This window comes from Vidua macroura, chromosome 9 (genome assembly GCF_024509145.1).
Source record: "Vidua macroura isolate BioBank_ID:100142 chromosome 9, ASM2450914v1, whole genome shotgun sequence".
In the NCBI taxonomy this organism is placed as follows: domain Eukaryota; kingdom Metazoa; phylum Chordata; class Aves; order Passeriformes; family Viduidae; genus Vidua; species Vidua macroura.
In genome coordinates this window covers 22,258,178-22,285,546 of record NC_071579.1, presented here as the reverse complement: position 1 = coordinate 22,285,546, position 27,369 = coordinate 22,258,178, and the positions used below count along the sequence as shown (strand labels likewise).

General features: G+C 43.5%; 1 protein-coding gene across 4 annotated transcripts in view; it reads right to left on the bottom strand.

Annotated features, from left to right (window-relative positions):
• Window positions 1–27,369, bottom strand: part of PTPRF (protein tyrosine phosphatase receptor type F) — a 375,120-nt gene that overhangs the window by 90,250 nt on the left and 257,501 nt on the right. For all 4 annotated transcript variants that reach the window (XM_053984683.1, XM_053984684.1, XM_053984685.1 and 1 more), the window contains exons 6-7: window positions 16,422–16,610; window positions 65–175 (exon numbers count right to left, since the gene is read on the bottom strand). In XM_053984683.1, coding sequence (XP_053840658.1) covers window positions 65–175; window positions 16,422–16,610 — 300 coding nt within the window. The remainder of the gene's footprint in view (window positions 1–64; window positions 176–16,421; window positions 16,611–27,369) is intronic.

The following is a 27,369-nucleotide window of genomic DNA, read 5'->3' as shown; positions in this document are numbered from 1 at the left end:
ACTAAAAACCATGGAGATTTTGGGAAGGAGGAGAGTGACCCCCTTGGGTGGAAGCTTCTCTTACCTCGAACATAAAGGTTGGCTGGGGCAGAGTAGCGGGTTCCTGCGCTGTTGGTTGCAACACATTCGTATTTGCCTTGGTCTGACTCCTCACTGTTCTCTATTTGCAGAGCTCCTGTACACAAACAAAATGAAACAGACCATTCAGGTTATGGCAAATCTGGTAATCAGACCAACAGCGTCTGAAAAGGAAGGCCATGCCCCACACTTTTAAAGTATCTTCCTGGATAAATATTTCATGATGTTCCCTGGACCCATAAGATACCAGCATGCAGCCAAAGGTACCCAGTCTGCTGTTAGAAACTTGTGAAATTGATTATTGTTATTTTTCTAATGTGCAGGGAACAAATTACTGTTTTATTTCTAACCATCCCAACCACTTCTATTTTTTTGCTTCAATAAAGAAAACATACACGTACATACATATTAATTACAGCTTCATATGGGACTCCTGCCTAATAAAAGGACCTTTAATAAGTCTTCAATCAAAACAGGCAAGCACAAAGCACACTTAACTGTAGCTGTTTCTTATCTGATCCACACAAAGCCTAGCAAACACTCAACAAATTACAACCTTCCTGCAAAAATTGGCAGAGTCCCATCCCCCTACCTCACCACTCTTCCTTGGTGATGTCTCAAAAAGACAGCTCTTTCTGAGAAAACACTTTGCCTTTCATTAACTTTTTCCATGTTATTTTTTCAGATTTCATCATATACAATATAAAAACATTAGAAAGTTATTCTGAGACATGAAAAATACCCACCAGTGCAATACACCCACACTGCTGCACAGTGCTCATGTGAAGGCCACCCTCCCTTTGTCCCAGCAGTGCCTGCTCCTCCAGCTTTGGATCAGGAATTGCTGTTTATCCCAGGCTGCACATCCCTTGGGATATGATCTGATCCCATCCCCAAAGTGCCAAATATATGAGGGGCTCATGTAAATAATGGCAATAATTGTCAGGGCACACAGAGTAGCAATTTACATGGGGAACCTGTACAGTACCAGTGATGCAGAATTGAGCGATGGTCTAAGCTGGTTCTCCCTCAATCTACTCAGCACATTCCACTGGTGTCCAGCAGCACTCAGCCTGGCAGCCTGGCCTTTCATCCAAATTCTTGCCCAGCACAGATGACTGCACAACTGGTCACAACTAAACTCCCTTAACTGAGCTCCATATGCAGATTGAATGATGGAGATGCAGAGAAAGAAAGAAGCAGGATGCATATGACAGCAACCTGGCACTGCAGGAGTGTGTGGCCTCTGGAGTGGCTGCTTCTCAGCCTGCTTTCCCCAGGCATTGTGGGAATAATTTTTTAAGTGCCTCCAAGTGCTCAGATTCTCCTGGTTAGTACTGCCTGCAAGAAGGGAACTCTGCTCACAAACCATATACCAAACTAAAAAATGTTAACCCCTTTGCTTGTAATGATCTGAACTCATTTCTGCCTGCCACGGTTGAAAATGACCACTGAGAGCCGCACTGAGAATAGCTGGTGAAATTGCCTTCTCCCTTCTTGCTGGTTCAAGCTGCAGAGGTCAAACTCAGTTTTTCTTATCATCAGAACAGAAGAAAAACTAATGTGAATCAACCACTGCCACCTACATTATTTAGAAGGATAAATTGAGACTGTAGCATAAGCCTATATGTCATGGGGAAAAATGAACTTCCCTGGGTTCTGCCATATAATAAAAATGATGTACAGAGCCCTCCCTATTGTTGCATTAGTGCTGGAAATGAGGCTTTGGCTAGACAGAGAAAGCTCATTTGCAAAAAGTCTTTCCACCTACTAACAAAAGGACCTGCCAGCTTGCCTGGCCACAGCACTCTCTGGACACCCGCAGGCTGAAGCCTACAGAGCTCTGCTGCTTGATTCAGGGAGAACAGTGAATTTCTGCATCCTGTCTGCAAAAAACATCTTCAAGCAGACAGCAGCATGATAGGCAGTGGAGCAGGACAAAGTGTCCCAGCATTGACAAGATACAGAGTCAGAGAATCTAGAAATGGAAAAGACCTATTAAGTTACCTCGTGCATCCCTGGGGGCCAGGGCATGATTGTTCCCTGTTGTAAATGTACTTGTCCTGTGTCCAATTCCATTTTAAATGTGCCAAGTGATAGGTCTTTCACCACTTCCTCAAGGAATTGATGCCACTGCCTGGTTATGCTCTCTGTCAGGAAGATTTTCTCAGAACTCACCATATATTACCCCCCTTTGTAATTTCTGCTCATCATTCTTTGGGCATGCATGTGCTGCAGAGCTCATTCCAAGTGCTTCCATCAAGCTTGTCTGGGAAATGCTATCTGTTGCAAAATATACCCAAGCTTAATAAAAAACCCAACTGGGCTGGGCTGGAAGCAGAGTCAGTTTCAAGCGATAGTAGTGTCTGCCTAGAAAAAAAGATCCCTAGATAATTCTGCCATAAACATATGACCCTTTTAGCCATTTAATACATGTCACTGGTATTTTTTTACCCTTTATACTTGTGATCACTGTGCCTTTTAAATGTCAATCAAACTGGTTTTTATCTTTAGGGATCTCAATAGCGGAAAGAAAAAAGAGAATGAAGAAAATGAGGGGAGTTTCAAAAGAAATGCTATTATTGCCTGTCAACATGGACCAATTTCTAGAATCATACTATAACCATGCAATGTGTCAGCAACTGCCTACAAACTGCTCAGGGACATTGGGCAAGGGACTCCGGGTTTGTCTGGGTTGGCACAACTATTCAAATTATGATGTGTCAGAAAGAAGACAAGAACCCAGAGCAGAAGGAAGTTAACACAAACCTTTCATATGAAACAGAAAGAAAATAGGTCCTGCAATAAATCATCGTTGGACAAACATACAGATCCTGCAGCATAACTGACAGCCAGCAGAAACTGGAAGGATCATGGAAAACTGATTGCAGTCAGCAGGGCTGTAGGGGTTTTCTTGAAGGACAGCCTACAACTAAATGATGGATCCAGGAAAGTGTAGGGTGTCTCAGAGTACAAAGATTTATGAATAAAGTTAAAAAGTTCAGACATTTCTGGAATCAGAAAGTTGGAGACAGACATGTATCTGAGACTTGGGAAAAAAATACCTATAAAATGCTCTCAGCCCTAATTCAGTGATCCCAGAGAAAAAAAGACATCATCTCTTGAAGGGTTCATGTCTAGGCTGGACAGGACACATGGAGTACAGGAAAGTTAAGAGCTGGATTCTGAGTAGCATCTTTCCCCGAAATTCATGGAAGCTGCATCCAAAGACACTCAAAAGCACAGTGAATTCTTTGCCTTAACAAGTGCAAAGGATCTGATTTCTATTCCTAGCCCTGTCAACATCTCATAATCTGCGCCTCTGCAAACCAGGGCTAGAAAGGCTGATTTACTTTTATTCATTACTTTGGGATTTATGTTGCATAAGTTGCTGAGTGAGGTCTCATTCACACAGGATGTTACTGCAGACTTCTCACATGGACTCCCCCAGTGCTCCCGTGCCAGGTGCCTTATTCCCATTTGTGTGGCCGAGTCCTGATGTGCAGTCAGACAGCAGGGCTTCGGTGGATGCCTGAGGACCATCTACCACCAGGACATGGACACAAGCACACAGAGGAGCAGTCAACAGCTTGTTTGGGAGCTTGGGGTGCTCTGCAGCAGCACATACACATCAGAGTGAAACTTGTCCCTGCTGAGCACCACTTGACCCCCGCTGCTCCCCTGCAGAAGGGCTCCAGAGGAAGAGGGGAACAATTCCTCACCGCACTGCCATGTCACGTCACTCTTGCTTGTGCCTCAGACCTGCTCCTGATAAGACATCTCAGCTTATCAGAGAGCTGACAGCTCCTGAGAAAAAACCCAGGCTGCTCTCCTGTGCCAGGGAGAACAGTGACAAGGCAGAGTTTTCTAGGGCTGAGGGCAGGAGTCAGCCCTGCTGACTGACAAGCATTCCTTACTCTACATTCCTTATTCCTCTTTATGCTGGTATCTCCTTGCCAGCCTCTCCCTTTCCTCTCCTAGCTTTTCTTTTGCTCTTTAACTTGGGCACAGACAACAGCCCCGTTAGCAGCTTTCCAAGATACTTATCTATTCAAATAAACTTGTGCTCAGGCAGAATCATTAGTTGCAGTGACAGTGGTTAAAAGAAGCATTTAAAAAGGGCCCTGCATAGAGAAAGCATGAAGAAGGCAGATTCTGATAAGGGACGATTTTTGGCAGTGCTGGGTACTGTTGTGCCATGGAGGGCTTGTCACTCTCTTCTCTAGGTGACAACCCAAATGTAAAAGGCTCTGAGCTGCCATACAAATTGATCTTTCTGAAATCCTGCTCCGTAGCTCATTGGGAGCTTGTGCTCTCTTCTGCCAGAGAGCACTGCAAGGAGCCAAACACCAGAGCTCCTGGGGCAATGCTTTTCTGTATCAATTCAGGTCGGAGCTCCATCCCCAGCAGTGGGAACAGCTCTTTTTCTCTACCAGGGCTTTCACAGCCTCAGTCCTCTGGGCTCACAACCGGCAGGCTGACTTTTTGCCCTGGTTATAAAATCAGACATGGAATTAAATGCTCCTCTAAGTACCCAAGAGTCAGAGAAACCAGGCTGCAGATACAGCACTCATCTAAGGAAAAGACTTGCAATGCAGATGCAATGAAGCCAGCTACCTGACCAGGGCCCTTCCTTTCAGCAAAGAGGCAAATTTAGCCCACCTGCACACCAGAGCACATGGCTGTCCCTAAACCCCCCCCCCACCTTTTCTTTCCTCCTGCTTCCCATCAGCTTCTTTCACAAAAATACTACCTGACTTCTCCTCCAGCAGTATTCTTAGCACCCTCTTCAGCCAGTTCCCTCTTCAACAAGTACTCAGGTGTGGGTCTCAATCCCTTTTGCTAAAAATTTCCTCCTAGAGAAGGAGAATTTCTCTCCTAAAATCCAGAGAGCTGTGCAGTAGGTTCAGAAACAATCCCAGACCAAATAAGGACTCATAAATGTGAATATGGTGGACAAAGAAACAATATGAAGCCCTGACAATGGGAGAATTGGACTCTGACATCCTGGCTGCTGCCTGAGATAACAAACACTTGCTGCGGGAGCTGTGAAAAAACACCAAACCATGTGAGAGTCACTAAAAATCAAAATAAGTATTTCCCATATTCACTATTTTTGGTAATTTATAACAGCAGCATCTCCCAGCTGTTCTAGAGGATTGTACCTAGCCTCCACAAGCTACTGGCACTGCCAAATATGCAAAACAAGGTAACTACAAATGTATTTTCATTGTTAGTGTTCATTATGGTTATTATGCCTGAGAGGACAGGGATTGGCATACAAGGGGCCTGTTCTGGATGGCAGCACTGCTGAAAAATCACTCTTCTGAGCACCAGAGGCAGCTGCTGATAGTACCTGACTGCTGCCAGGAGCTGGACTCAGGCAGAGAGGGAGGAAAGGAGACCCAACATTCTCGGGAGCATGAGGCCTCCTCTTAGACAGGAGAGTTTCAGGATGCTCTGATCTCTCACTAGCAGGTACAGGGAATCTCGGGGGACTCTGCCTCAGAAACAGAACTACAGCACTGTCAAAAGCACAGTAACACCTCTGTGTGCTTCTAAAGGGACATGAGTCAATCTGAATGTGACAGTAAGAAAAATGGCATGACAAGCATTTCCAGGCACTACCCCACCCAGCCTCCCCCTAACATTTCTCCTGCAAGCAGATCTCATTTTAAAATTGTTTTGCTTTCTTTTGGTGACTGGAAAAGCTCAAGAAACAGGAAGAGAATCCTATAATACACAAAGTACAACCAAATGTACAAACACATACTCAAAAAGAGACAGCAAAATTCTTTTAGCTTCCTCTAATCTCTTTGGATAGCTTTACGCTCCAGCTCGCAGGATAGCGTTGAAATAATGGAGCTATATTTAAACCAGTTCACTTGGGACTGGAAAAGGTTTAGCTACAGCTATACAGAAGTTGGTATGGGTGTTTACCTGGCTTCCCAGACAGCTTCTGACACCCAAGTGAGCTGATCTAAAGTTAATTCAGACAGACCTCTGCTACGCTGACGTCTGCAAGGAAGAAATACTCTTATGTATAGGAACCTCTGATATTTCCTGTGGTGACAGAAAGTAACAAATAAATCTGACTGGAAAGGGATAATGCCTGAGATGATGATATTTCTTTACCTCCTCATGTGTATCCAATCTAGTGCCTGCTCAGCCCAGCACCCAGTAGAAACACAACTGCATTCTACTCTCTCTTACAGCCCAGAGCAGGAAAATGCAGCCAGGTTTCACAAAGGGTTGAGTGAGTTAAATTGCAGAGAAATGCTGGAAATTAACATCTTACATTCTACTTTCAAAATATAAATGGGGCAGAACTTGCTTAAACATGGATTTGCTGATTTTATCTGTGGGTCACCTTAAGAAGCCAGCTCTTGCCTAATCTGACAGGCATTTGCCAGCTCTATGTCTTTCAGATGAATAACCAGTGATTTCAAGATTAAATTACTATCTGAGGCAGTCCCAGAGGGGTAAAGAGTGAAGCTACAAATGGGAATTCTGAATTATGGATGGGAGTTCCTCCCATTTAAGGGAAGTCAGAAATGTCTTGGACAGAAAGGACCAAATATGTGTGGCTAAGGTCAAAAGAGTTTGTTTAGAGATAAAAATCTCTTCCTGTTTGGAGGGGTGCATGGTAGAATATCTCAGGTCATCCTCTGTAGAACCACATGCTGTTCTCACCAGGTGGGTTTGCCACTGCTCTGACAGAAATGCCTTGGACACCATCCCAAGAAGTCCATACACGCAACTCCTAGTGACACAGTCACAGCAGCAATGAAATCAAACCAAAACCACCCCTTCCCCCCAAACATTATCACCAAAAGGGTTCATTTAGCGTAATTAGTTCACCCTTCCTTTCAGACCAAATTAATGGATTCCAAAGCATCAAACTTACCTTAATGAGGAACAAGAGTGCAGCTGGGTATAGAACATGGCAGAACAGTCACTTCTACATGGACACAACCTCACCATCATAAAAGCACTTTCATCTAATCTGTCATTATCTTTAGAAATTCAATGACCTCCATTTTAAATAGAAGGCATCAGGCTGACAGAAATCCTCTAGGAGAAGCCAGAGAGCAGCACGTGGCTTCTGTTTGCTCTCACAGAAATGTCATATTTGACATTCAAACAGGACACATATATTTTAAATAATGTCAAGAACACTCTTAAAATACCTCATCAGGACTCAAACGGGGGTGGGAAGGGGGTGGGGGTGCGGGAAATTTATGTTTTATGAGATGGATGGTTCTTTTCACAGAGATGCCATCGATTCCCAAGCAGGACGTATGGAGCATCCATGTGGTTCTGGTGCTGAGTCACTAATGTCATCAGCTAGGCCGGGCATGCAGCAAAGCGAGCGGGGAGGCCCTGGGATGGCTGCACACTCAGCGTGCTCGGCCGGGAGCTCAGAGCGGATGGCGAGTTAGCATTCCATCTGTCACTTCATTTTAGCATTTGTAGTAGAAAGAGGAGATGAAGAAATAGTTTTAAGGAGTTTGTGACATCACAGCTGTCAATCTCCAGTGTTCCAAAGGGAGGAATGACATACACATAAGCCCATTCATATAAAAGTAAGGTTTGCAGTCTTCTTCCCTGACCCAGATTTGCTACAAAGGCACTTAATGCAAATACGTATCAAACACTAATTCACATTTACTCTAAAATCACTTAACAGGAGCTGAAAACATTAACTCCCAGCAACAGAACCAGTTCCAAGAGTAAGATTATTAACTTCCAGCAGTGATTCAGGGAAAAGGGTGAGGAAAAGGGAGAAGGGGGAAAACTGAACGAACGAGGTTGTGTTGATTTACAGGTAGTAGTCATTCTGTCAAGAAATCCAGAGGTCAGTCAAGAGGGGTAACCAAAATCACAAGAGAATTCAAAAGGGTCTTAGCACATAATGCTGATTAACACCCTAAAGTTAATCTAAAGAGACAGCTTTGAGTGTTTAGGCTAGAAAAAACAGCACTCCAATTGGAAAGTCATTACTGGTGCACACAGGCTGTGAAAACTACTACAGGGACTGAGCACCAGACTGGGCTGGGCTGTCAAACTAGGGCTGGGTTTAATTCATGAGGGCTTAAACAGCCAGACACGCTTCTGATTTATCTATTTAAAACAAACCTTAATGATGCAAAACAACACCAGAATGTCCAGCTCAGGAAGGGGGCGTCTGGGTCTGCGGTTCTCCACTATGCCATCACATTAGAGGGTGAGTGCACTTAAAAGAGAAACATGAGGAACACAAAGGTGCCTCTTATTCCAGAGTCACATTTGCTCAACCTTTCAAGAATTTTTCTTCTTCTGTTTAGAGTTTCATGACCATCAGCAGCAGCACAGATGAATTTGACTATTCTCTTGTGAAAATGTTACCTCCATACACTTACACCAAAGCAATCCATCTAAAACCCCCCGAGACACAAGACCTCAGAAGGTCACAACTGTGTGGGAAGTACAGAGACTTTCAGGAGCTGCAAGAGATAACAACTCTCCTGTGGTGGAGGCCTGGGAGCATTTCCCAAACTTTTGCAAACTTTCCATTGAATAACCCCCTTTCAAAAGTGCAAAATTGCAATGGATGAGTCTACAAGAAATCACGCTAAAACCCAACTGAAATAAACACACTAGTGGGAGAGTGCAGATGAGCGAGAGCACTGGCAGAGTTAGGGCTGAGAGTAAAAGCTGGAGATGAGAAACACCGGAGGAGAAGGGACAAGGCAGACAGGAAATGGAGTGACGTGACAACTGGAGGCACATTTCAGCATTCTTACCTCTGATCGGTGTACCACCTGGTGAGGTAATTTGAATGCAAATAAGATTAGAGAGAAGCATTAGTACAAAGAGGAAAGGAAGAAAATTATAACTAAAAAGCAGAAAGTTTTTTTTAAAGCTAGAATTTGTATTAGCGCGACAGGAATAAACAAAAAGAAACTGATGTGCAATAAAAGTCAGAGTGACACTCTCAGGAGGTTAGTAAAGCTTATTGCTTTCAGGAGTGCAGCATCCAGCTCTGCATCTTGCCATTAAAACCCCCACCCTCATGAAAAGGGGCCAAACTAAGCTGCCAAGGTGGCACTGCTGGCTGGCCTCACCACTTGCATTCGCCCACACCACTGTTCAAGCAGTTGAGATGGAGGACACTTTGGGGAGATGGTGCACTGCCCCTTCATTCCTCATAGGGAACAAGGAGGGTTTGTCCCGGGGCTGTGTGACTGTGAGTGTGCTGGGCAGGAGGGGTGGAAAGCGCATGGTTGCGGGCACTCGGTGCAATTTGGCTTTGAGGTTAGAATGACCAGTGGGACAAAATCTGCTTGCTAAAAGACATTAAACTAAGAGGAAAGTGTAATAAATCAGTTTTGAGTCATTCTCCACATTCGCATAACCCTTGCATCAGGTTCCCTCTGGCAAAGAAATTGGTGTCATGCAGAATTAACTTTACATACAGAAATATTTTGAAATGAAGTGGTTTCTGGTAATGTAACAATGGCACGCTAGCCAGACCTCTGTTGTTCCTGTCTAATTTGGATGTTAGCAGAAGAAAGGAATCCCTACCCTCTTTATAAGGCACTGGAGATAATTTTACATGCTGTAATGAAGAGTATCTTATAAGGAGGGCTTCTCTGGGAGTAAGGTTAAATTATCCTGTTGCAACAATCTTTAAAGGTTCATTTTATGAGGTCAAGGTATTTAGCAAGTGGAGGCTCCACTGGTCAGTGTCTTGATTTCAGTGTACAATCAATACTGAAGCATGATGGAGAAGCTCCAGCTGGGCAAATTGGCAGGGAACCCTTTTAATCCCCACTTTTGTCCCCTTGGTCTTAATTTGCACATATGAAGGCTGTTAGTATAAGGGAGAGATTCATGCAAATTTAATCTGTAGGCAGTTCATGGTATGTGTTGGTTTTATGCAGATTTGTAGGATCTGAATACCAAGCACTTACCAAAGAAAACTGAGGAGTTTAAACAGACAGAAAAATAGGGTTAAACAGGACACAGTGTGTCAAATCATGTTCAGTGTATTGATTAATAAATACCAGTATGCATACAAGAGTGTCGTGTATCTCAGATTTACAGCTCATTCCATTATCCACAACAATGATCACCCAATGGGAAAGAAAGACAGAAAAGAATTTCTGTAAATACAAAGAAGGCATATTTTAAGCACATTTAACTTGCCTCTTAAAAAGTAATTACAATATTTATACTTATTCTTTTTCTTTTCTAACTACCCTTCCTTTAGGCAGAGTCCCTTTTTTGAAGCAGGAGTGCAATTCAAACTACTCATTTTAGCATTTTCCTCTGCCAAGATGACATTATCCCATTTTAACTTTATGTCTGGTTATATTCTCTGATGCCTTCTATCCAGAGATGACTGAAGCATCAGGAAAAATCTTGCAGAGACTGAAATTGTGGGTAATCTCTCTCTTGGAATAATAATTTGCTGCTTACTTATGTATCTTAGTAACTACTTCTACCCAACAGAACAATAATACCCAGAGATATTTGCATGAAACAGCACAGCCATGGAAAACAGGCTTATTTCTCTCTGCCCGTTTGGAAAGTTTGCCAAGTGATAGTTTTGCCCTGTTTTGTCTAGGGCATTCCTGCTCTGGTGTATTGTGTGTCCCCCACCCCATCCCTTCCAATTTTCAGAGTTAAGAAAAGCATCAGCACCACGTGTCACTTCCTAGGGGAATGGTGCAATGACTTTGAGTACAAGCCCAAGGGGCCGAAAACATGACTTCCTTATCTCTCATCTGGCTGAAATAGGGTTTGTTGCCCTGTCCTAGAACTGAAAAGATTTGCAGGAAATCTTTTTATCTACTCTCTGCAGAGGCTCAACCCTTTCTCTATTATGCAATTGTCCATACAGAGCTCTAGAATCAACTGTATACTTGAAGCAGATTCCCTAAAATGTTAAATGTGGCCAGCTAAATTTTTCATGAGTTAAATACCAATCCTCCTGGCTTCTGAATGTAATCCAACCCTTGTGGGGGCAACACAGAGGCTTGCTGTATTTACTGCAGTGTTTGTTCCATGTCTCTCTCACATTTGCAAAGTTAAGACATTCACTTTTCACTCAGAGGACATCATTTACAGAGTGTACACAAGGCTTTTCAGTTGGACCCCAAATTTCCTCATCCAGAAGGAACAAAAGGAAGTTTCCCTTTTTTCTTTGCATCTTATGATGATTCATCTCTGGCTGTTCTCCTCTTAGGGTGTCCCTCAAAGGGACAAATCACAGCACACAGGCCACAGTGTTCCAATGTAAGAGAGTCCATCAAGTGATGGAGGTGCCATCACTCAAATGGTTACTGAGGCCAACTTGTGCCCTGTGATCACCAGGCTGCTTTATGCAAAGGGCACCCCAAGATCAAACCTTGTGTTTGAAAGGTTTGAAATACTTATAAGGAGAGTTTACTTCCTCTTCATGATAGCAGACACTGAGTAACACCCCATACATTCACCTTAGTCAGGAATGAGTACTGACCCTGAAATTCTCTGTGTACTGGAAGCATCCAGTCAGATACCCAAAGCAAGGAAAAACATAGGATGATACACTGGAAAACCCCGTGGGGTTATTTGTATCAGTATTTCCCAGCGAGGAGAAGTTCTGTTGGAGAAGGGACTTCACTCTGCTGACAAACTCATCACAGGCTTACTGACATACTGCTTTCTTGTAGGAACCTAAACCACCAAAAAATCACTCCAAAGCAACATCAACAGAGAAACCAAGGCTCGTGCTCGCTGCAACTGAGCACTAGAGCAGCGCAACACTGAATCCCATAGAACTCTATCAGTGCTTTTGGCTACTTCCTAGCATAGGTCATGGGGAAACTTTTCAAAAGTGAAAGACTGTTTGCCACCAGATGCCACCGGAAGTCTGAAGGTATTCCACAACTGCTGTGTGCACCGCACACAGCAAGACCCAGGTGTGCAGTTAGGTTCTTCCAGGAGACAAAATTTCAGATGTCAACTGGCTATTGTTGGCCACTATATTGCTTCAACCTTTTTCCAGCCAGTTCTTTCTGAGACAGCATCCATCCTTGTGTGGGTTCCCTGATCCTTTTGGATAAAACCACCCAATCTCCATTCTTTTAGGTTGTTCTTACATCTTGTCCCAAGCCAATGCCTATCTGGTGTCTGGACTCAATGCTGTTCCTTGCTAGGAGCTGAACATCTGCTGGATACTGACTGCTGGGTATTACCAGTGAAGCAGGATATGGACATCATGACTACTTCCCTGGGACAAAGAGGCACCACCTCTTTCTGCATATTAGCTCTGTGCATGTTGGGTATTCTTTTTGCTTCCAAGTAAGTAGTGCTTCTACTGATAGGATCAAGACTAAATGAAAATGCTTGGTGGTAACTCTGAGAGCCCAAATGCAGCAAGGTGATATGGTGAGCCAGCTCCCACTGCTTTTGTGTTAGAGACAGCTTCACTTTTCCAGAGAGTGACTGAAATCACCTGCAGAGTCCTCTCTAATACTTTACTTGCAGTTAATTGTCTGAAAGTTGCACTAGGATCTAGGGCATGGTTCTGTAACTGAGTTAATTGAAAGTGATTAAAAGAGAATGGTACTTTTTGTAATACCAAGTTCTCTATTAGATGAAAGATAATGCTTTCTGAATTTCTGGTGTTTCCTTACATGGCAAAAACTTACATTAACTAATGTTAAGTCAGAATAGCTATTTATTCTAATTTGACATTTTGTTCACAGGTTTTCCGAAGAGCAAGGTGGAAGAGCAATTCTTCAGCTATGAAAATCACTGAAGACATTCAAGAGCTTTGAGAGTATGAATTCCAACTGAGTTGCTTTGAAGTCCTCAGGAGCTTCTCATCCAAGTATCTGAACAAAAGGACTGTAAAGCATCAGCACAATCTGATCTATACTGAGAGAGCTTCCATCACATCATTAACTGATTTTAAAACATGGTTAGAGGTGCAGCATTGACTCTGGCTGCCAGAACTCATGTGTGTCATCACTTGCAATGTGATGACACAACTACAGTGCCTGGACAGTTTTAAAATCAGTTCAGCCAAACAAATTTTAAATGTGTTAGCATGCTGGGGAGGTTTCTCAGCCCAGAGCTGGCCTTAGATCCTGTGTCACTGACTGAGAGGCAATGAGTGAAGCTACACACCCAGGGGGGAGAACAGGGAGTTGTCCCGAGTCACTGCACTTGCAGAACAGCAGCCTTCCCACAAGAGGTGGGAAGTATTAGCAAGATGAACAAGGGAGAATTTGCTACAACCAGCATGAGTCAGAGACCTTGCTTTTGCCTTGATCTAGGAAAACAGAGATGAAACCCTGTATTTATTTGTGTTCTCATCTCTGTAGCTGTTAGCCTAACATTTACTTGCAAAACTACTCAGGAACTGGAGTTAAAAGAGAATTAAGCTTTACTTGGGAAGAAAAATCTAAGCAATGGTAAGAACTAGTTAAAAACCTCTCCAAATATAGAGTTATGCTGTCAGAAGGTGTAATAGGGAAAGTGCATATACACACATGTAGATATGATTACTGATAGAGGGAGAGTAGGATACAAGGCAGATTTATAAACTGGGTGTTTGCTCCTCACAAAGACACCAGTTTGGTGGGGTTAAAAGAGCCTACGATGGTGGCATGGATGTCTTAAAACCACAAACTCTAGTACTTGACAGAAGATGAACAGAACTCTAGAAACTGATGTTCAGAGCCCCCTGGGGCACATGATCTGACTGCATGCAAGTTCAAAGACCTGCCTGAAGCCCCCAGAGCACTGCCAGCCCACATAACTATGAGTGTCAGAAGAGAGCACCTTTCCCAAACATGCTGCTTCCTTACCTCTAACTATTTATACCATACTAGGAGCCTGAAGAAACAGAATCATCCCTCAACTCTCTCTCTACATCAGACTCCAAAGCTGCTTTGACCTTTGTGACCTATATTTTGTACATCTGAATGTAATATATTATGTACTCATTGAAGGTCGGACACTATATACACAATACTGGGCTCACAATGTGCTGCAGCTATTTTAACTATATTACATCTGTCTTGCTTTTATTGGGTTTTAATTAAATGAAATTAAATGAGCGTATATTAAGATTGAGATAGTATAAACTGACATTCATGCAGATGTGCCAGCCTGACTGTAAGATATGATCTTAATGGAGCAGAGACTTTGCAAACTATTAAACTCTACCATATAATGAGGTATCTATTTAAATACTCTTTTCTTTGAAAAGCAGCTCTGCCCAACTATGCTGTAGTGTTGGAGAGCTCAATTAACACCCTGCAGAATGAATGGGAAACTGCCCAAGCCATCACATTGCTCATACAGGGTGCTGCAGTCACCTAAGTGGGACTCAGGCACTTCAAAGTGCAGGCTCTACTTTACGTCCATTACAAATACAGGAAAAAACCACAAATGTAAACAGGGGTTGAATCTCTGGCCCATGAGAAGCTGCAAACTTCATGCTCCCCACTCATGCCAGGCTCGAGCAGAGCCTCGGTGAATCTTGGCATCATGGCACCAGATCCCTGAAAACGAAACTTCAAACTCATATTTGGAAGTCTCTTGCACTGAACTGTAGAAGCCTCCCATACTACATTAGAGAGCTAATCAATTTCTTTTGTGAGTCTGAGGATGTGCGTTGCTCATTGATTTCTGAAAGGTTCCCTTGACACCTCCCTTGGTAATTACTGTGTCTTCCGCAAGAAGCCAGCTCTAGAGTTTGAATCCCAGGTGAAATGTTCAATTGAGATGTTGCTGAAGAACAGCGAATAGGAATCAAAACTTGGACACTGTGACAGGCTTTACTAGTTTGTTTTTAAACTTTCTATCTCACCAAACTTGTGAAGCAGCTGGTAGAGAGGCAGCCAAGTGCCTGTGAAAAGGAGGCTGGAGAACGTACAGCAAGTGCATCAGAGGCTGCCTTGCTGCTCATTTATGGTAATTTCTGATGCTGATTTAGTCAGCTACGAAGTGAAACACATCCATGCGCACTTTCCTATTGCTGCTTCCTAAAGCTTCTCAGAATAATTAACAAGTGTGATATTTTCTTCCAGCACAAACAGATCAAGATTAAACCATGCTGTGGGGGAGATAAGCTAAAGGTCACTGGGAAATTTCATAAACTATAAATGCATTAGTATAATTAGCATTCACTGGTACATCAAGGTGGGATCAGGAGTGTCAGGCTGGGTTCTATTTTTGCTAAGAGTGATGTCTCACTTACCCACTCCTCCAAGTACAAACCTACTTATCATCCAAGCATCATCAAATGTATGCAGAAGGCTCCTACTATGGGGAAATGTTTCAAGACGTTCACCTTGCTTAGAAGATGGTGATTCCCTGGCAGCAGCACTCGTAATAAATAGCTTTTGAGTGCCCAGAGATAATCGTGGCCAAGCAAGGCAGTCTGTTTCATATTTAAGACCTCTCTAGATCAAAGTTGTTCCAGGTCTGGTCCCTTCTGTACGTTGTGTAGGGCACTGGGGGCTTTTTCCCCCAGATGAAAGCTGCTGTGTGGCTGTGCTGTGCCTTGTTAAACAGCCACTCTAATTCACATTGCGGATCTCCACTTCATCAGTGAATAAAGCAATGTTTTATTTTCTTTAATTCTCTAATGGGCCTTACAGTCCTGGGAGACTGAACAGTGCAGTAGAAAAACAAGAATTTCCCAGCGAAAATGAGTGCATTCTTAGCCACCCCCAAGAAATAACCATCTGTATTTCAAAAGCTAGTATTTGGCTTGTCAAACAAAATAATCAAAAAGAAACGAGGTATTTCAAAACTGTGTCCTTCCTCTGAAATCCACAGAATTGCTGCTTTTTGGATTTTTCTTTATGCTTGTGGTATCACGTAGTAAGGACGGCAATGAGCTCAACGGAAAGCAGAGCATTGTCTTGCAGAGTCTGTATCAAGAGTAAAGTTGCATATGACCACTGATTGTAAAATCTCAACCAGTATCTCACTATCCTGATTTGCACTGTGCTCCTATTAAAAATACCTGAGACTCACTGAGTTGGTAGTGAAATGTCTGAGCCTATCAAGGATTTGGGGCAATATTAAGACAGTCTACCAAAGAAGATATCAAGGTGATGTTCCAAAAGGTACGTCCACTCTAATAGACATTTTAACAAGCCACAATATCCTGCCAGAGAGGATCAGCTCCAAAAACTGTTTTTACATCTTTTTCTTGTAAAAGAAACAAGCTCAGAGCAAATTGACATTTGGGTTTAGAATTGCATTTCAGGGAAAATATAATAGCAGCATGTAAAGAGAAAAGGGAGGAAGAGTGAGGAGGCTGGGAAGGCTTACTTGCTTTGCTACCTTACCCGAGCGGAGTTGCTTGATTCGCCCATTGCTGGTGGCAGTATCCACGGGCAGGAAGTCCTTGAACCAGGAGATTTCGGGATCAGGGTTACCACTGGCAGCACAGAGCATCGTGGCTGTGCGGGCCTTCTCCACCACCTTCAGCTGCGGGCCCATGTCAATGGTTGGGAAGCCAGCTGGGAGGTGGTCTTCTGCAAGAGGAAAAAACACACAAGGTTAAAGAGAAACACTCCGGCCTACCAATGGGATTCAGCTGCAGTGACAGCAGTGCCACCCTACAGCATCTGTGCCTCTGCTGGAAAACAGCAGCCTGACTTCCCTACTGAGAAGGTTATCAAGCCCTTAAAGCACATTAGGCTCTATAATGAGCATTCATTACACCAATAGAAGCTTCCACTAAATTTAACTCCATTTAAATCAATTGCCTTGGGAAGCGTTCATAATTTTCATTGATATGTAAGCTCCATCCATTGTTGTTAATAATTCAGTAAAAGCAGGTATTTGACTTTTTGTGGGAGGACTGAGTTGAAGATAACAAACAAACACAAAGCCAAATAGTTTGAGGCATCTTGAAAAACAACAACTAAACAATAAAACCCCTTAGAAGGCTCCAGAGAGGCCCATTTTATCTTTTTTTTTTTTTTTTTGACTAGCATCATTTTGTCACATTGGTAGGATAGACTGTAAATATCTTCCTCATGCCTCCAAATCTGATTCCAAAGGCTTTTAGAAACTAATGAATGTAAAGCTAATGAGCCACACTCTGCTCATGAACCGCCTGGCCAGACTGTGCTGTGGCAAGCTCCTGGTGCATTTTCTGGGCTGTAGAAAGCAACAGAGGTGTGCAAGAAATGGCCAGTGCATGCTCTGGCATGGCTTACTACAATACTGTGAAACAAAGCACCCCCTTAACTGCTGAAATCATTCATATAGTAGGTAGAAGAACAGTTAATTGGGTTTGTTGCTGCAGAGCACGCTCAGGTAGGCTGGGTGGAATGCATTAGGCAGCCTTCACTGATAAGCCAAGGCGTGCTCCAACATCATCATTCAATAGCAGGCGCAGAACTGAGGTCACTTATTCATTCTGTGGCAAGATGTACTGTACTCTGCTAAGCCCGAACTGCAATCAAAAGAGCATACTTTCGCAGAAAAAAAAGAACTTGAAAAACATTAAGAAGCTTTTAAAGCACCAGAAACTCAATTATTTTCAGTATGCTTCTTTTTTCCCAGTTTTAAGGAACCTTAAGCAAACTTCTTCTTTGGCAAATCCAATTCTGCAATGCTCCCAGCCCACTGCAGTGTTTAAACAAACAAGACCTTAGCATCTTCCCAAGTCCCAGAGGAGTCTGAACTTGCTGCAATCTGATTTTTCTTGTTATCACTGCACATCTGTACTCCTCACAGGAAGATACTAGCAATAGGTCACCTCAGGTGCTCCCTTCTACCTCTACTGCCATACCTGCAGCACCAACATGGCCTGTGGTAGCTAATCTTGTATATGTCTACCTAAGATTTCAAGCGAATTCCCAAGACCCTTGACTTGTCTGCACATCAAGACTGTAGAACAAGGCAACATCTGCTAGAAACAAAAAAAAAAAAAAAGCCTGGGAATATAATTTAGATGAGAGTGATTATGAAGCATTCAAGGTTTTCTACAGGAAAAAAGGTTCCTGATGTTTATTAAAAGCACAAACTGCATTTTGTTTCCCAGATCGACCTTCTGAGAACCTCTCATCATGAGCAAACATAAATGGAATTATTTTTTTTTTAATGAAAGGTACTATGAAATTTAGTTCCTTTTAAATTTGCTCTCCATTGATTTTCAGCGACAAAAGGTACATAGAGCTTAACTGGAATGACACCAGCACCAGCATTCAATAGCAAGCAACAGAAGCACTCAATACTGAGCAACCACAATGTATACTCCTACATGGCTGAAAAGAAACAAAAGAAGGGTACACACAGAAGTACTACATGGCACAGACTTAAAAGCAAAGGAAGATACATAGAAAAAGCAGTAAATAATCACAGTCCCTTGGATTAAGGACAAGTTTGCCTATAGTACAACACCTTGCCATTTAGGGTGTTGAAAACAGATGTTTACTCTGGGGAGGCTGAAACCCTGAAGTGATCTAATCTAATCACCATGATTACCAATGACAATCTTTTCTGGTTTGCACAAGATTTTACAAAGAATGCACTGAGCTAAGTATCACCCAGTTAACTTCATCCGAAGTCTGTGTAGAGGCTTAGCACATAGCTAAAAGCAAACCTGAAACAAACCAGCATTTGTACATGAAATCTCTTTCCTGTCTGCAACGATCCCTGACCACAGACAGGAGAGACCAGAGAGTCCTTCACAGTGTCTGATCCACAGGTACGCGACCAGTCTGCTGCACTGGAGTGACTGTTCAATCAAAATTAGCAGTTTGTGATGAGCTACAGACCATTAGAAATTACACCATCTAACCTTGACTTCACGGAGTACAACAGAGAGACACTGATCACGAACACCCAGCAGCAAAGCTGCCTTTGCTGTACTAGAACTCTTGGCTCAAGCCTTTTCTACACTTTGAAGTTAAACACAATGCTGCTTCCACACCATCCACCCCCTGCAAGACCAAGTCATTACAGAGCCCAGGTGAGAACACTGGGCACTCATGAGCTGAACAAAGGGCACAGGTTACTACCAGGTGATGATCCTCAGTATCCACACCGCACGCAGTGCTGGACACAGACAAGCACAGCCAGCCATGCAAGGTTCATGCAGTGCACAGTCTTTTCCCTCTTAACTGCATACAAACCCCAAAACTATTGTGGCAAATGACAGTAGTAGAGAAATGGTGCATCCTTCACAGTCAGAGCCACAGCAGGTTTCCTGGGCTAGCACTGGTACTGGTAGAGCCCAGTTTCCATGCATGCCTGGAAGAACTCCAGCAAGCAGTGCTGGCATGCCTGCATCTACCAAGCAAGGACTTGCCTGATCCCTTGTCAATCAAACACAGAGGCAGAACTGGTGTTTAAGAGCAGCAGTGTGATTCTAGGAGGCAGTAGTCCGAGGTCATATCTTTGTGTGATGAGATGCCTAGGGAAATCTGACAGCTGGTCTCTGATGACACCTCAGACACCCAGAGGCTGGAGTGTACCTGCTGTTAGTTCCGTGGTAGCTTCAAGGGACATGTGCTGGGAACAAGTTCAGAACTTCCAGGGATGTAGCTCAAGAGGAGGACAAGCACCTTCTCCAGAGGTGGTCCAAGGTGTACTTGTACCATCATGAAATGGGGATCCTCAACCACTCCAGGTCTCCCCCTGTATTGTGTGGCTCTGGCAGCCCCCCAAAACCCTCCTGGAAAAGAGCGGCTTTGGAGAAAACCTGAGCTGGTCACACTGCAGAGCACAGCCCAGAACAAGCCCACGCCTGCCCCGTCAGCAGCACTCCTGAAGAGATAACAGGGCTTCGTTCCAGCCGGGCTTGGCACTGCTGACTTCACTGGGACAGCAAGGGATGTGTCCGTGTTCAAACACTACAGACCACGATAGGAGTTCAGAGCTGTTCTTGCCGTGCCTCGCCCTCAGGCAAAAGTCTAATCTAGGTATAATTATGAGGCTCAGTCATGCCTCGACTCCTTTCAGCCCTTGCTCGCTGTACTAACTTGTCTGCACAGAGAGCTTGTCAGTAATAGCCAACCTCCTATTCCAGCCAATACGAGGATACTCTTATTTGGGAAAATGAGGTTGTCAGCACTTGGTTTTATTTGAGGATAGCCAGTGTGCCTTCACTGAACATTAGAACAGGCTATGAATCTGCTTTCAAGTGCATACCATGGAAACCAGTTTTTATTTCTGGGTTTCAGGTACTTTCAGAAGGTAGACATTAGGTTACAGCAAGCAAAATCTACACACAACAGGATTTTTGGGGGCACTGCAAGCTCTGACTGCCTCCATAGACTAGTGCAGCAGCAGCAGAAATAATAAAGCAGGAAGAAGAGAGAAGCAGGAGGAAAGGAGAGGGAAACAAAAAGAGAGAAAAGAACAAATGAGTGGGTTTTGCAGTTACAAACTGAAACTTAGAAAATCCACAACCAGGCTAAGGTCTTCCTAGCAGTAGTCACCAAGGAGACAGGAATGTCCCTTTGGCATCTAGCATGACAGAATGGGCAGAGGATATCTCCCTCTCACTTGACAGCTCCCTTTGCTAATCTTCTTTCTGAGGTGACAGAAATCTAACCCCTGCTCTCATACAGCTCTTTTGTGCCAAAGATTTCTCATCTTTAAGGGAAAAGCTAAGGTAAGAAACGTTTCCCACAGCCCCAAACTGGAGCAGAGACCTCCTTTAGAGCAGCTACAATTACATGGCTTGTTCCCCAGCTCCCCAGAAAACTACCTTTCCTGAGGATGCTGCTGTGAGAGACATACCCCTCAGTGTGTCCTTATTTTCTGCATCACTCGAAATATCAAGTGATGATAAGGGACATAGAGGCAATTGCAATTTACGTCTTACAAGAAGCACGGATCAGCCCCAGCATGGAATGGTGTGTAGATAACAGCTGCTTGCAAAAATGGCCTGCAGAGGAGTCTGTGGTGAGCATAGCTGTTGACAGCTGAATCCTGCAGGATTACCCCCAGGATTTTGCTGAAAACTTGTAATCTCCCACAGGACAGAAAAGTTGGAGGAGCTGAATATCAAATTGCTACCAGCACAAACACTGTACAGCACTCACTGCTCTTGCAGCCAAGCAGTAGTGTTTTGGGGGGGTCATATCCTGACTTGGCACCTGTAAAACCTTCCCCCTACCACTGTTTATTTCCTCTGTGTCAACGTAGGAAATGGTATTTTAGAAATGATAGTGCGAACTGTAAACACGTTTATGGGAGTTATTTGTCACATTCTTCTTTCTATAAAAGCCAGGCATACTTACTATCATGAGTCCAATTGTTCAGACTGCTGAGGGAAAGTTAAAAAATGATACCAAATATAATTTGAAAATAGGAAAAAGTAGCTTTTCTATACATTACAGCTACAGCTGCGAGGGTAAATCTCTTGCAATCTATCAAAACCACTGCCCCACTGGAAGGGGTGCTCTCAACTCCTTCCAAGTGAGATATTGGGCCTTATCCCCATACAGGACTGGAAATGGCTTATCTGGGCCACTGGCTGCCGCCAGCCTGCATCAGCTGAGGAACTTCCAGATCAACATCAATTTTAGGGTCTCGGCAGGGATGATTAAAACACAAAGCTGCTTTGTTTTCAGTTCTGCCAGCTATCTGAAACCACTCATGAGTGTGTGGTGCTAGGGACAAGCCTGGAAATGGATTGAGGGCAGAGAGATCTCTGATTAATGTGTTTGCCTGTGGTCAGCATTGCACAGGAGCAGGATATACAAACCAAAAGCTATTTCACATGTTCCTTATCCATTTGGTGAGGCAGGCTGGGATTACACCCAGTTCACGTCACCAGGGCTGAACTGATCCTGCCCAGATGTGGTGGTTTGATGCACTGTAGCACAGGATGTTGCAGGGATAACCCTTGTCTACTGACAGATTCTTTCCTGACGGATCAAAGGAATTACTTTGCAAATTTTGCAAGCTTCCAGATCTCTCTTTGCGACACAGAAACGCATTTGCAAACGCAAAATTATCCGTGCAAGGACGATAGCCTGGGTAGTTGGCAATATTTACTAATGAAAGACGCAAGCCAGTAACATTGTAAGCACACCACAAAGCAGGACATCTGTTTGCTGAATAAACAGCCCTGATTCCTTCAGCACAGGTTTCACAGCACAGCTATTCAATTACCTCAAGACAATCAAAAGCAGTCAAGCAATCCAGAGGCCCAGAAGAACGGCATCACTTTACATGATAAGAAAACCCTGACATCGCTCTGTTCAGGTTCAACTGAAGCTGCACAAAGAGCATTTTATCAGCCATTTGGAGGCAATGGTCTCTTTCTGCATCCTTCTTACGCGAGTCCCTAAAGAGGTGCACCACAAATATTATCCAAATTCATGGTCTCCAAAGGCTGCCCAGTATTGGGCTACCGCCCATGTGGGGAGTGGCGGGCGGAGCGCATTTGTGCGAGCTGGCTGCAGGAGCCAAGTCTCATCCAGGCTAATGAATACCCCCTCGACATTGGCACCGCCTTGCAATCGCCTAAGGAAAAGGCGGGGCAGTGAAACCAACCTGTTTCAAAGGCAGCACAGTCTTAATTACTGGGTTAGTTAAGTATAAAACAGTTTCAGGCAGGCAGAAAACAGTCATCGATTGATGACAAGGCTTTTAATGACATATCTGCTGGCTTTGTATGACATCATGCCAACGTGACATGCTGAAGCCGTGTACTGAAAATGGGGAGAAGGGCACAGATGAATGGGTGGGTGTGGAAACAAGCTCCAGAAGGACTTCTCTGTTTCATGGTGCAACCACATGAATTACTACACAAGAGCTTACAGTAAACAAAATATTTGCTATCTCTTACAAAGATCACAGCACCAGCAAAACAGCTCACAAAAGAAAGAATCTGAGTCAGTTCAAAACAAAGAAAGTACTGTAAGGAAAATTCAAGAAAATACGAGACTAGACATGGCAGAAGAGGATAAACTGTCAAGCAGATTCCTGCTCCAGGGGCTCACAGCGTGGGAGCTCACAGGACCTGCTTGTTCCAGAGCTTATGAGTCCATAAAACGCCCAATGGAGACAGTGCTACCCTTCCAGTGCCAGAAGGGCACTGCTGACATTGTCCTCTCATGTCTGGACAGCAATTATCTCCATTTACAAGCTACCAATAGTTTCTCAGTAGTGTAGGTGGCCATCCCAAGCACCTGGTTATCTCAGAGGGAGCAGGATGGCTTTGCAGAGGCAGGTGCTCCCAAGAGTAAGACAAAGCAGCACCTCCCAAGTTGCTTTGATGAGGAATCAGGCTGTGCTCCTGCCAGGTCCCTGCGCTCAGGTAACGCGCAGTCACTGCAGCAATCTGTCCCTCCCAGGGCTGAGCACCCCACATCTGCCATGTTCACTGGCACTGGTGAACAGGCAATTCCTCTCTCCTTCACAGATAACCTTGTGCTTGACAGAGGAAACACAAAGATGATTAACAGCTGCTGAAGCTGACTCAGAGCAGAGGTAAGTCACAAACCTGGCCAAATTAAAGGTATGCACCCACAACCCACTGTTGCAGTTCTTAGTTTAGGGATCTTCCTAAGTAATAACAAGTTCCGCCCTGTATTGTGTCAGCTGCAGAGTCTGCTGCCAACTAGGAGACCTCAACCCATCCTGGAAGAAAACAATTATTTACAGCTTGATCAGATTAGATTGCAACAGTCAGAGGTGGCATTTACAAAATCCCTACCACCACAACATCCTTCTGTCAACCCAGCTACCTCTTCTGGCTTTCCATTCTGGTTTCCTCATAAAGACAATCACACTTGCAGCCTTGGTCCTGAACTCGAGTTTTCCAAGACTGAGATACCAAATATATCTAAAAGAATTTAAAAACTCCAGAAGAAAGGTGATAGCAGAAGCTTCTCTGCTTAGGCCAAACAAACTCTGTGCCACAGGGCAGAGCTTATCCAAGCTGATGACACAGCCTCACAGAGTACTGGGAAGTGTGATACAAAGCCTTAGGATGTGAGGAACAGCCTGGACCTCCTGCTCCAAGCCTGCTACTCTGCCACAAGTGTAAAGCAGTGCTCACAAACAACTCAAAGCCGAAGACACATCGAAACAAGCATTTTCCTGAAAGACCAGAGAAACAAGTTGTCCATGTTAGTGAAGTACTAAAAGAGCTTAGACTGTATGGCACTGAGAGTCATTTAAGGGTTCAGTGTATAGCATAGCAAAAACTCCATCAAGAAATGTCAGAAATGTGGATGAGGAAGAGCTTGCACAGAAATAGAATATATCTGCAAGACTCCCTGGCTGAGCAAGCACCCTTTTTAAAATCCTTGTTTGGCAAGGAAAAAAAAAAAAAAATCCTCCCTCAAAATTACAGCATGATTTCAAGTAGGTAAAAATAGAGTTTTCTGGGTCATATCCAACAGCTGATAAATAAGGCTAGGCTCTTTCAGTAACTACTACAAAAAAAACCGTCATCAGCTGGAAGTATGCATTGAAAAAACTCACAAAAGTTCTTCAAAAGCATGAATTCAGAATGGTTTTGCAGCCAGCTATTAAGACTCCATAGTAAAGGAACAGTAAAAGTCGACCACGCTGTGCTTTCAGGCAGGACTGTGCCATTTGTTGGTACCAGCTGTTGAATATAACTGCCTGTAGAACGGTTTTCAAACCATTGTTGCATTCTAATATTTTATACCGAGAAATACAGCATAATTATTGCTACTGGACGTTTCCTTGTGACAGAATATATAAACACAACCCCACTACAACATACCCAAAACTTCAATCTTTACAAGGAAAAGCATGGCAGCAGCTCTTACTCGTAGTCGAAATCATTTATTAATCCACTGCATTTTTCATACTACCTGCCCTGATGTGAGGTGTTATTAGCATAAAGATTTTCAGTTTGAAGATGTGCAATCAATAATGCATTACCATATGCCATTAAATCCAACGTGTGGTTAAATTAATAGAGCATTTGACTTTTGATCCATGTATGTTTGGTTGCAGTTCAGTGCAGGGAAAAGGGCATGAGAACGGAGTTAATCTGACAGCAGAGCTCTCCCACGCTTTCTAACATCAAGTTTCAGATTAAAGCGAAGCATTCCTGTTGCCACTCAGCTGGAATACTAAATCTGTTCATTTCCACTTCACAGGCCAGAATGCAAGATTTTCAGTCACTTAACTCCTACTGAAAGGGTTAGATTGTGCTAAAATCTGATTTACTTAGTTCTGCAGCCTGTTGCATCATTGTCAGTCCAGGGCTTCTCCTGTTCTGGGGAACATTGCAGCCTGCCAGAGCATCACTGGCCAACAGGTCTCAAGCAAAAACTTTGTTTAAGGATGTGAACAAGTTGTGTATTTTGACAAAATGTCCTGCTGAAAAAGTCTTCTTTTCCAGCAATTGTTCCAACAGGAAAGAAAAAGTACTGCTTTTCCTTGAATCTAAGCTACTGAAAAAGGAAGGTATTTAGACAACATGGATGAGCAACGACTGCTGACTTTTTAAGGAGAGAATGACCTCCCTCTTGTCTGTCTGTCACCCTCCCCAGCATCCCCAAAGCCCCTTGAGGTACCAGGTAACTGGAAGTTAGCAAACAGCACGGGGATTGAGGGCATCCTGTCATTTTGCAGACCACACCAGGCTGGGTGGAAGTGTCCATCTGCTGGAGGGTAGGAGGGCTCTGCAGAGGGATCTGGACAAGCTGGACTGACTGGCTGAGGCCAAAACTTATTAATATAATAAACTTATATTAATAAAACTAACTTATAATAATGAGGTTCAACAAGGCCAAGCGTTGGGTCCTGCACTTGGGTCAAAACAATACAAGACAGAGCTACAGGCTGGGGGCAGAGTGGCTGGAAAGCTGCCCAGCTTGGAAATGGAAACTTAAAGCTGTCCTCAGGAGGAGCTAGAGAGTTGTTAGAGAAAGCACAGAAATACTCTACTTCTGGCATTCACAACCAGCCAGAACTTTAAAGGAAAACAAGGATTCCCTCTGCTACCAATGAATGTCCTCCTGAAACACCTTTTTGTTCTCTGATCTCATGGACTAAAATGAAACTTTTTGGAATCAACCTCCAAATTTGCCAAGCTATGGGATGGAGTTGCTCTGTGATGCTGTGAAACTTTGAATTCCAAAGCCAGCAAACAAGGTGTGTGGGTGTGGGAAAGGAGGATGAACACAGTTCTTACAAAAGCAATGCTCCTCTGCAGCCAACAAGCTGAAAAGCATCAGCCCAGGTGCTCAACAGCTTGCTCTGCTACCTCTCCATATTGCCTCTTCCTTTACACCCTTCCTCCAGCACCATCCCTTCCTGCCTTATCATTAGATTTTCATGCACGTGGTTGTCTGCCATTTCCTTACTTGTAGCAAACTCTGTTTTGAGCAAATGCTCATAAATCATATAAAATAGGTAGCAAAAACAGTACATAGAACCAGTCCCAGTAAAGGCCAACACAGTAAAACACAAATTAAATTTATAGTCCAAAGCATTATTTCTTTGCAGTATTCAGAAAGAAAGTAACCTTTAAAAATCTCTAAGAAATATTCACATATTGACATAAGGTAGCTCTGTGACACTGATAAGGTTTCTCTGCTATCTTTTTTTCAGATAAATCCTATTTTCAAATGAAACAATAAATGTGAAGTTTCAATGGACTTGTTCTGTTGCAGCCAGCTCAGGCACAGAGGGTCTGCTAGCATGGAAGTCACTCAAGAACTGTAAGAAGAGCTTTAATTTAACCTCTACACCAAACCGATCAGTGACATGGCATCACTGCTTTCCATGCAGAAGTTTCAAAATACTCCATCACAGAAAATATCTTGGGTAAATAACTTTATTTACTTGGTGGGACACTGACTTTTTATAAAAGGGAAAACAGCAAGCCTTGACCAGAGCCAAAGACAGAAATATCCTCTTATTATGTTTTATGCCTAATGTTAAACCATCGCTCTCTAGAAAATCCATTAATTGCACTGCCTCCAGCATCACTTTAGCTGGAGACTCTGGTTACCCTAACAGTCTTTCAGAGACAGCAGGATGTAGGCAGGCCCACAGTAAACCAATGGCTACATGCAAACACAAGTAAGAAAGACACTGTTGCCAGACAAGTGATGGTTTTTAATGCTGGGATGATGTAATTACTCATAGTTTAACAGAGGGCATACTCTTCTTTTTACAGATAGCAAGTGTTGTAGAAGCTTAATATCCTATTTACTGCTTTGCCACAACACCCATCTTTTCAGAAAGATGTGCAATAAAAGGAGTGGCTGACAATTTCAGCCAAGGTTCTAAACAAGTCCCCAGTGCAGGCCTTCATGAATTAAAGAGCAC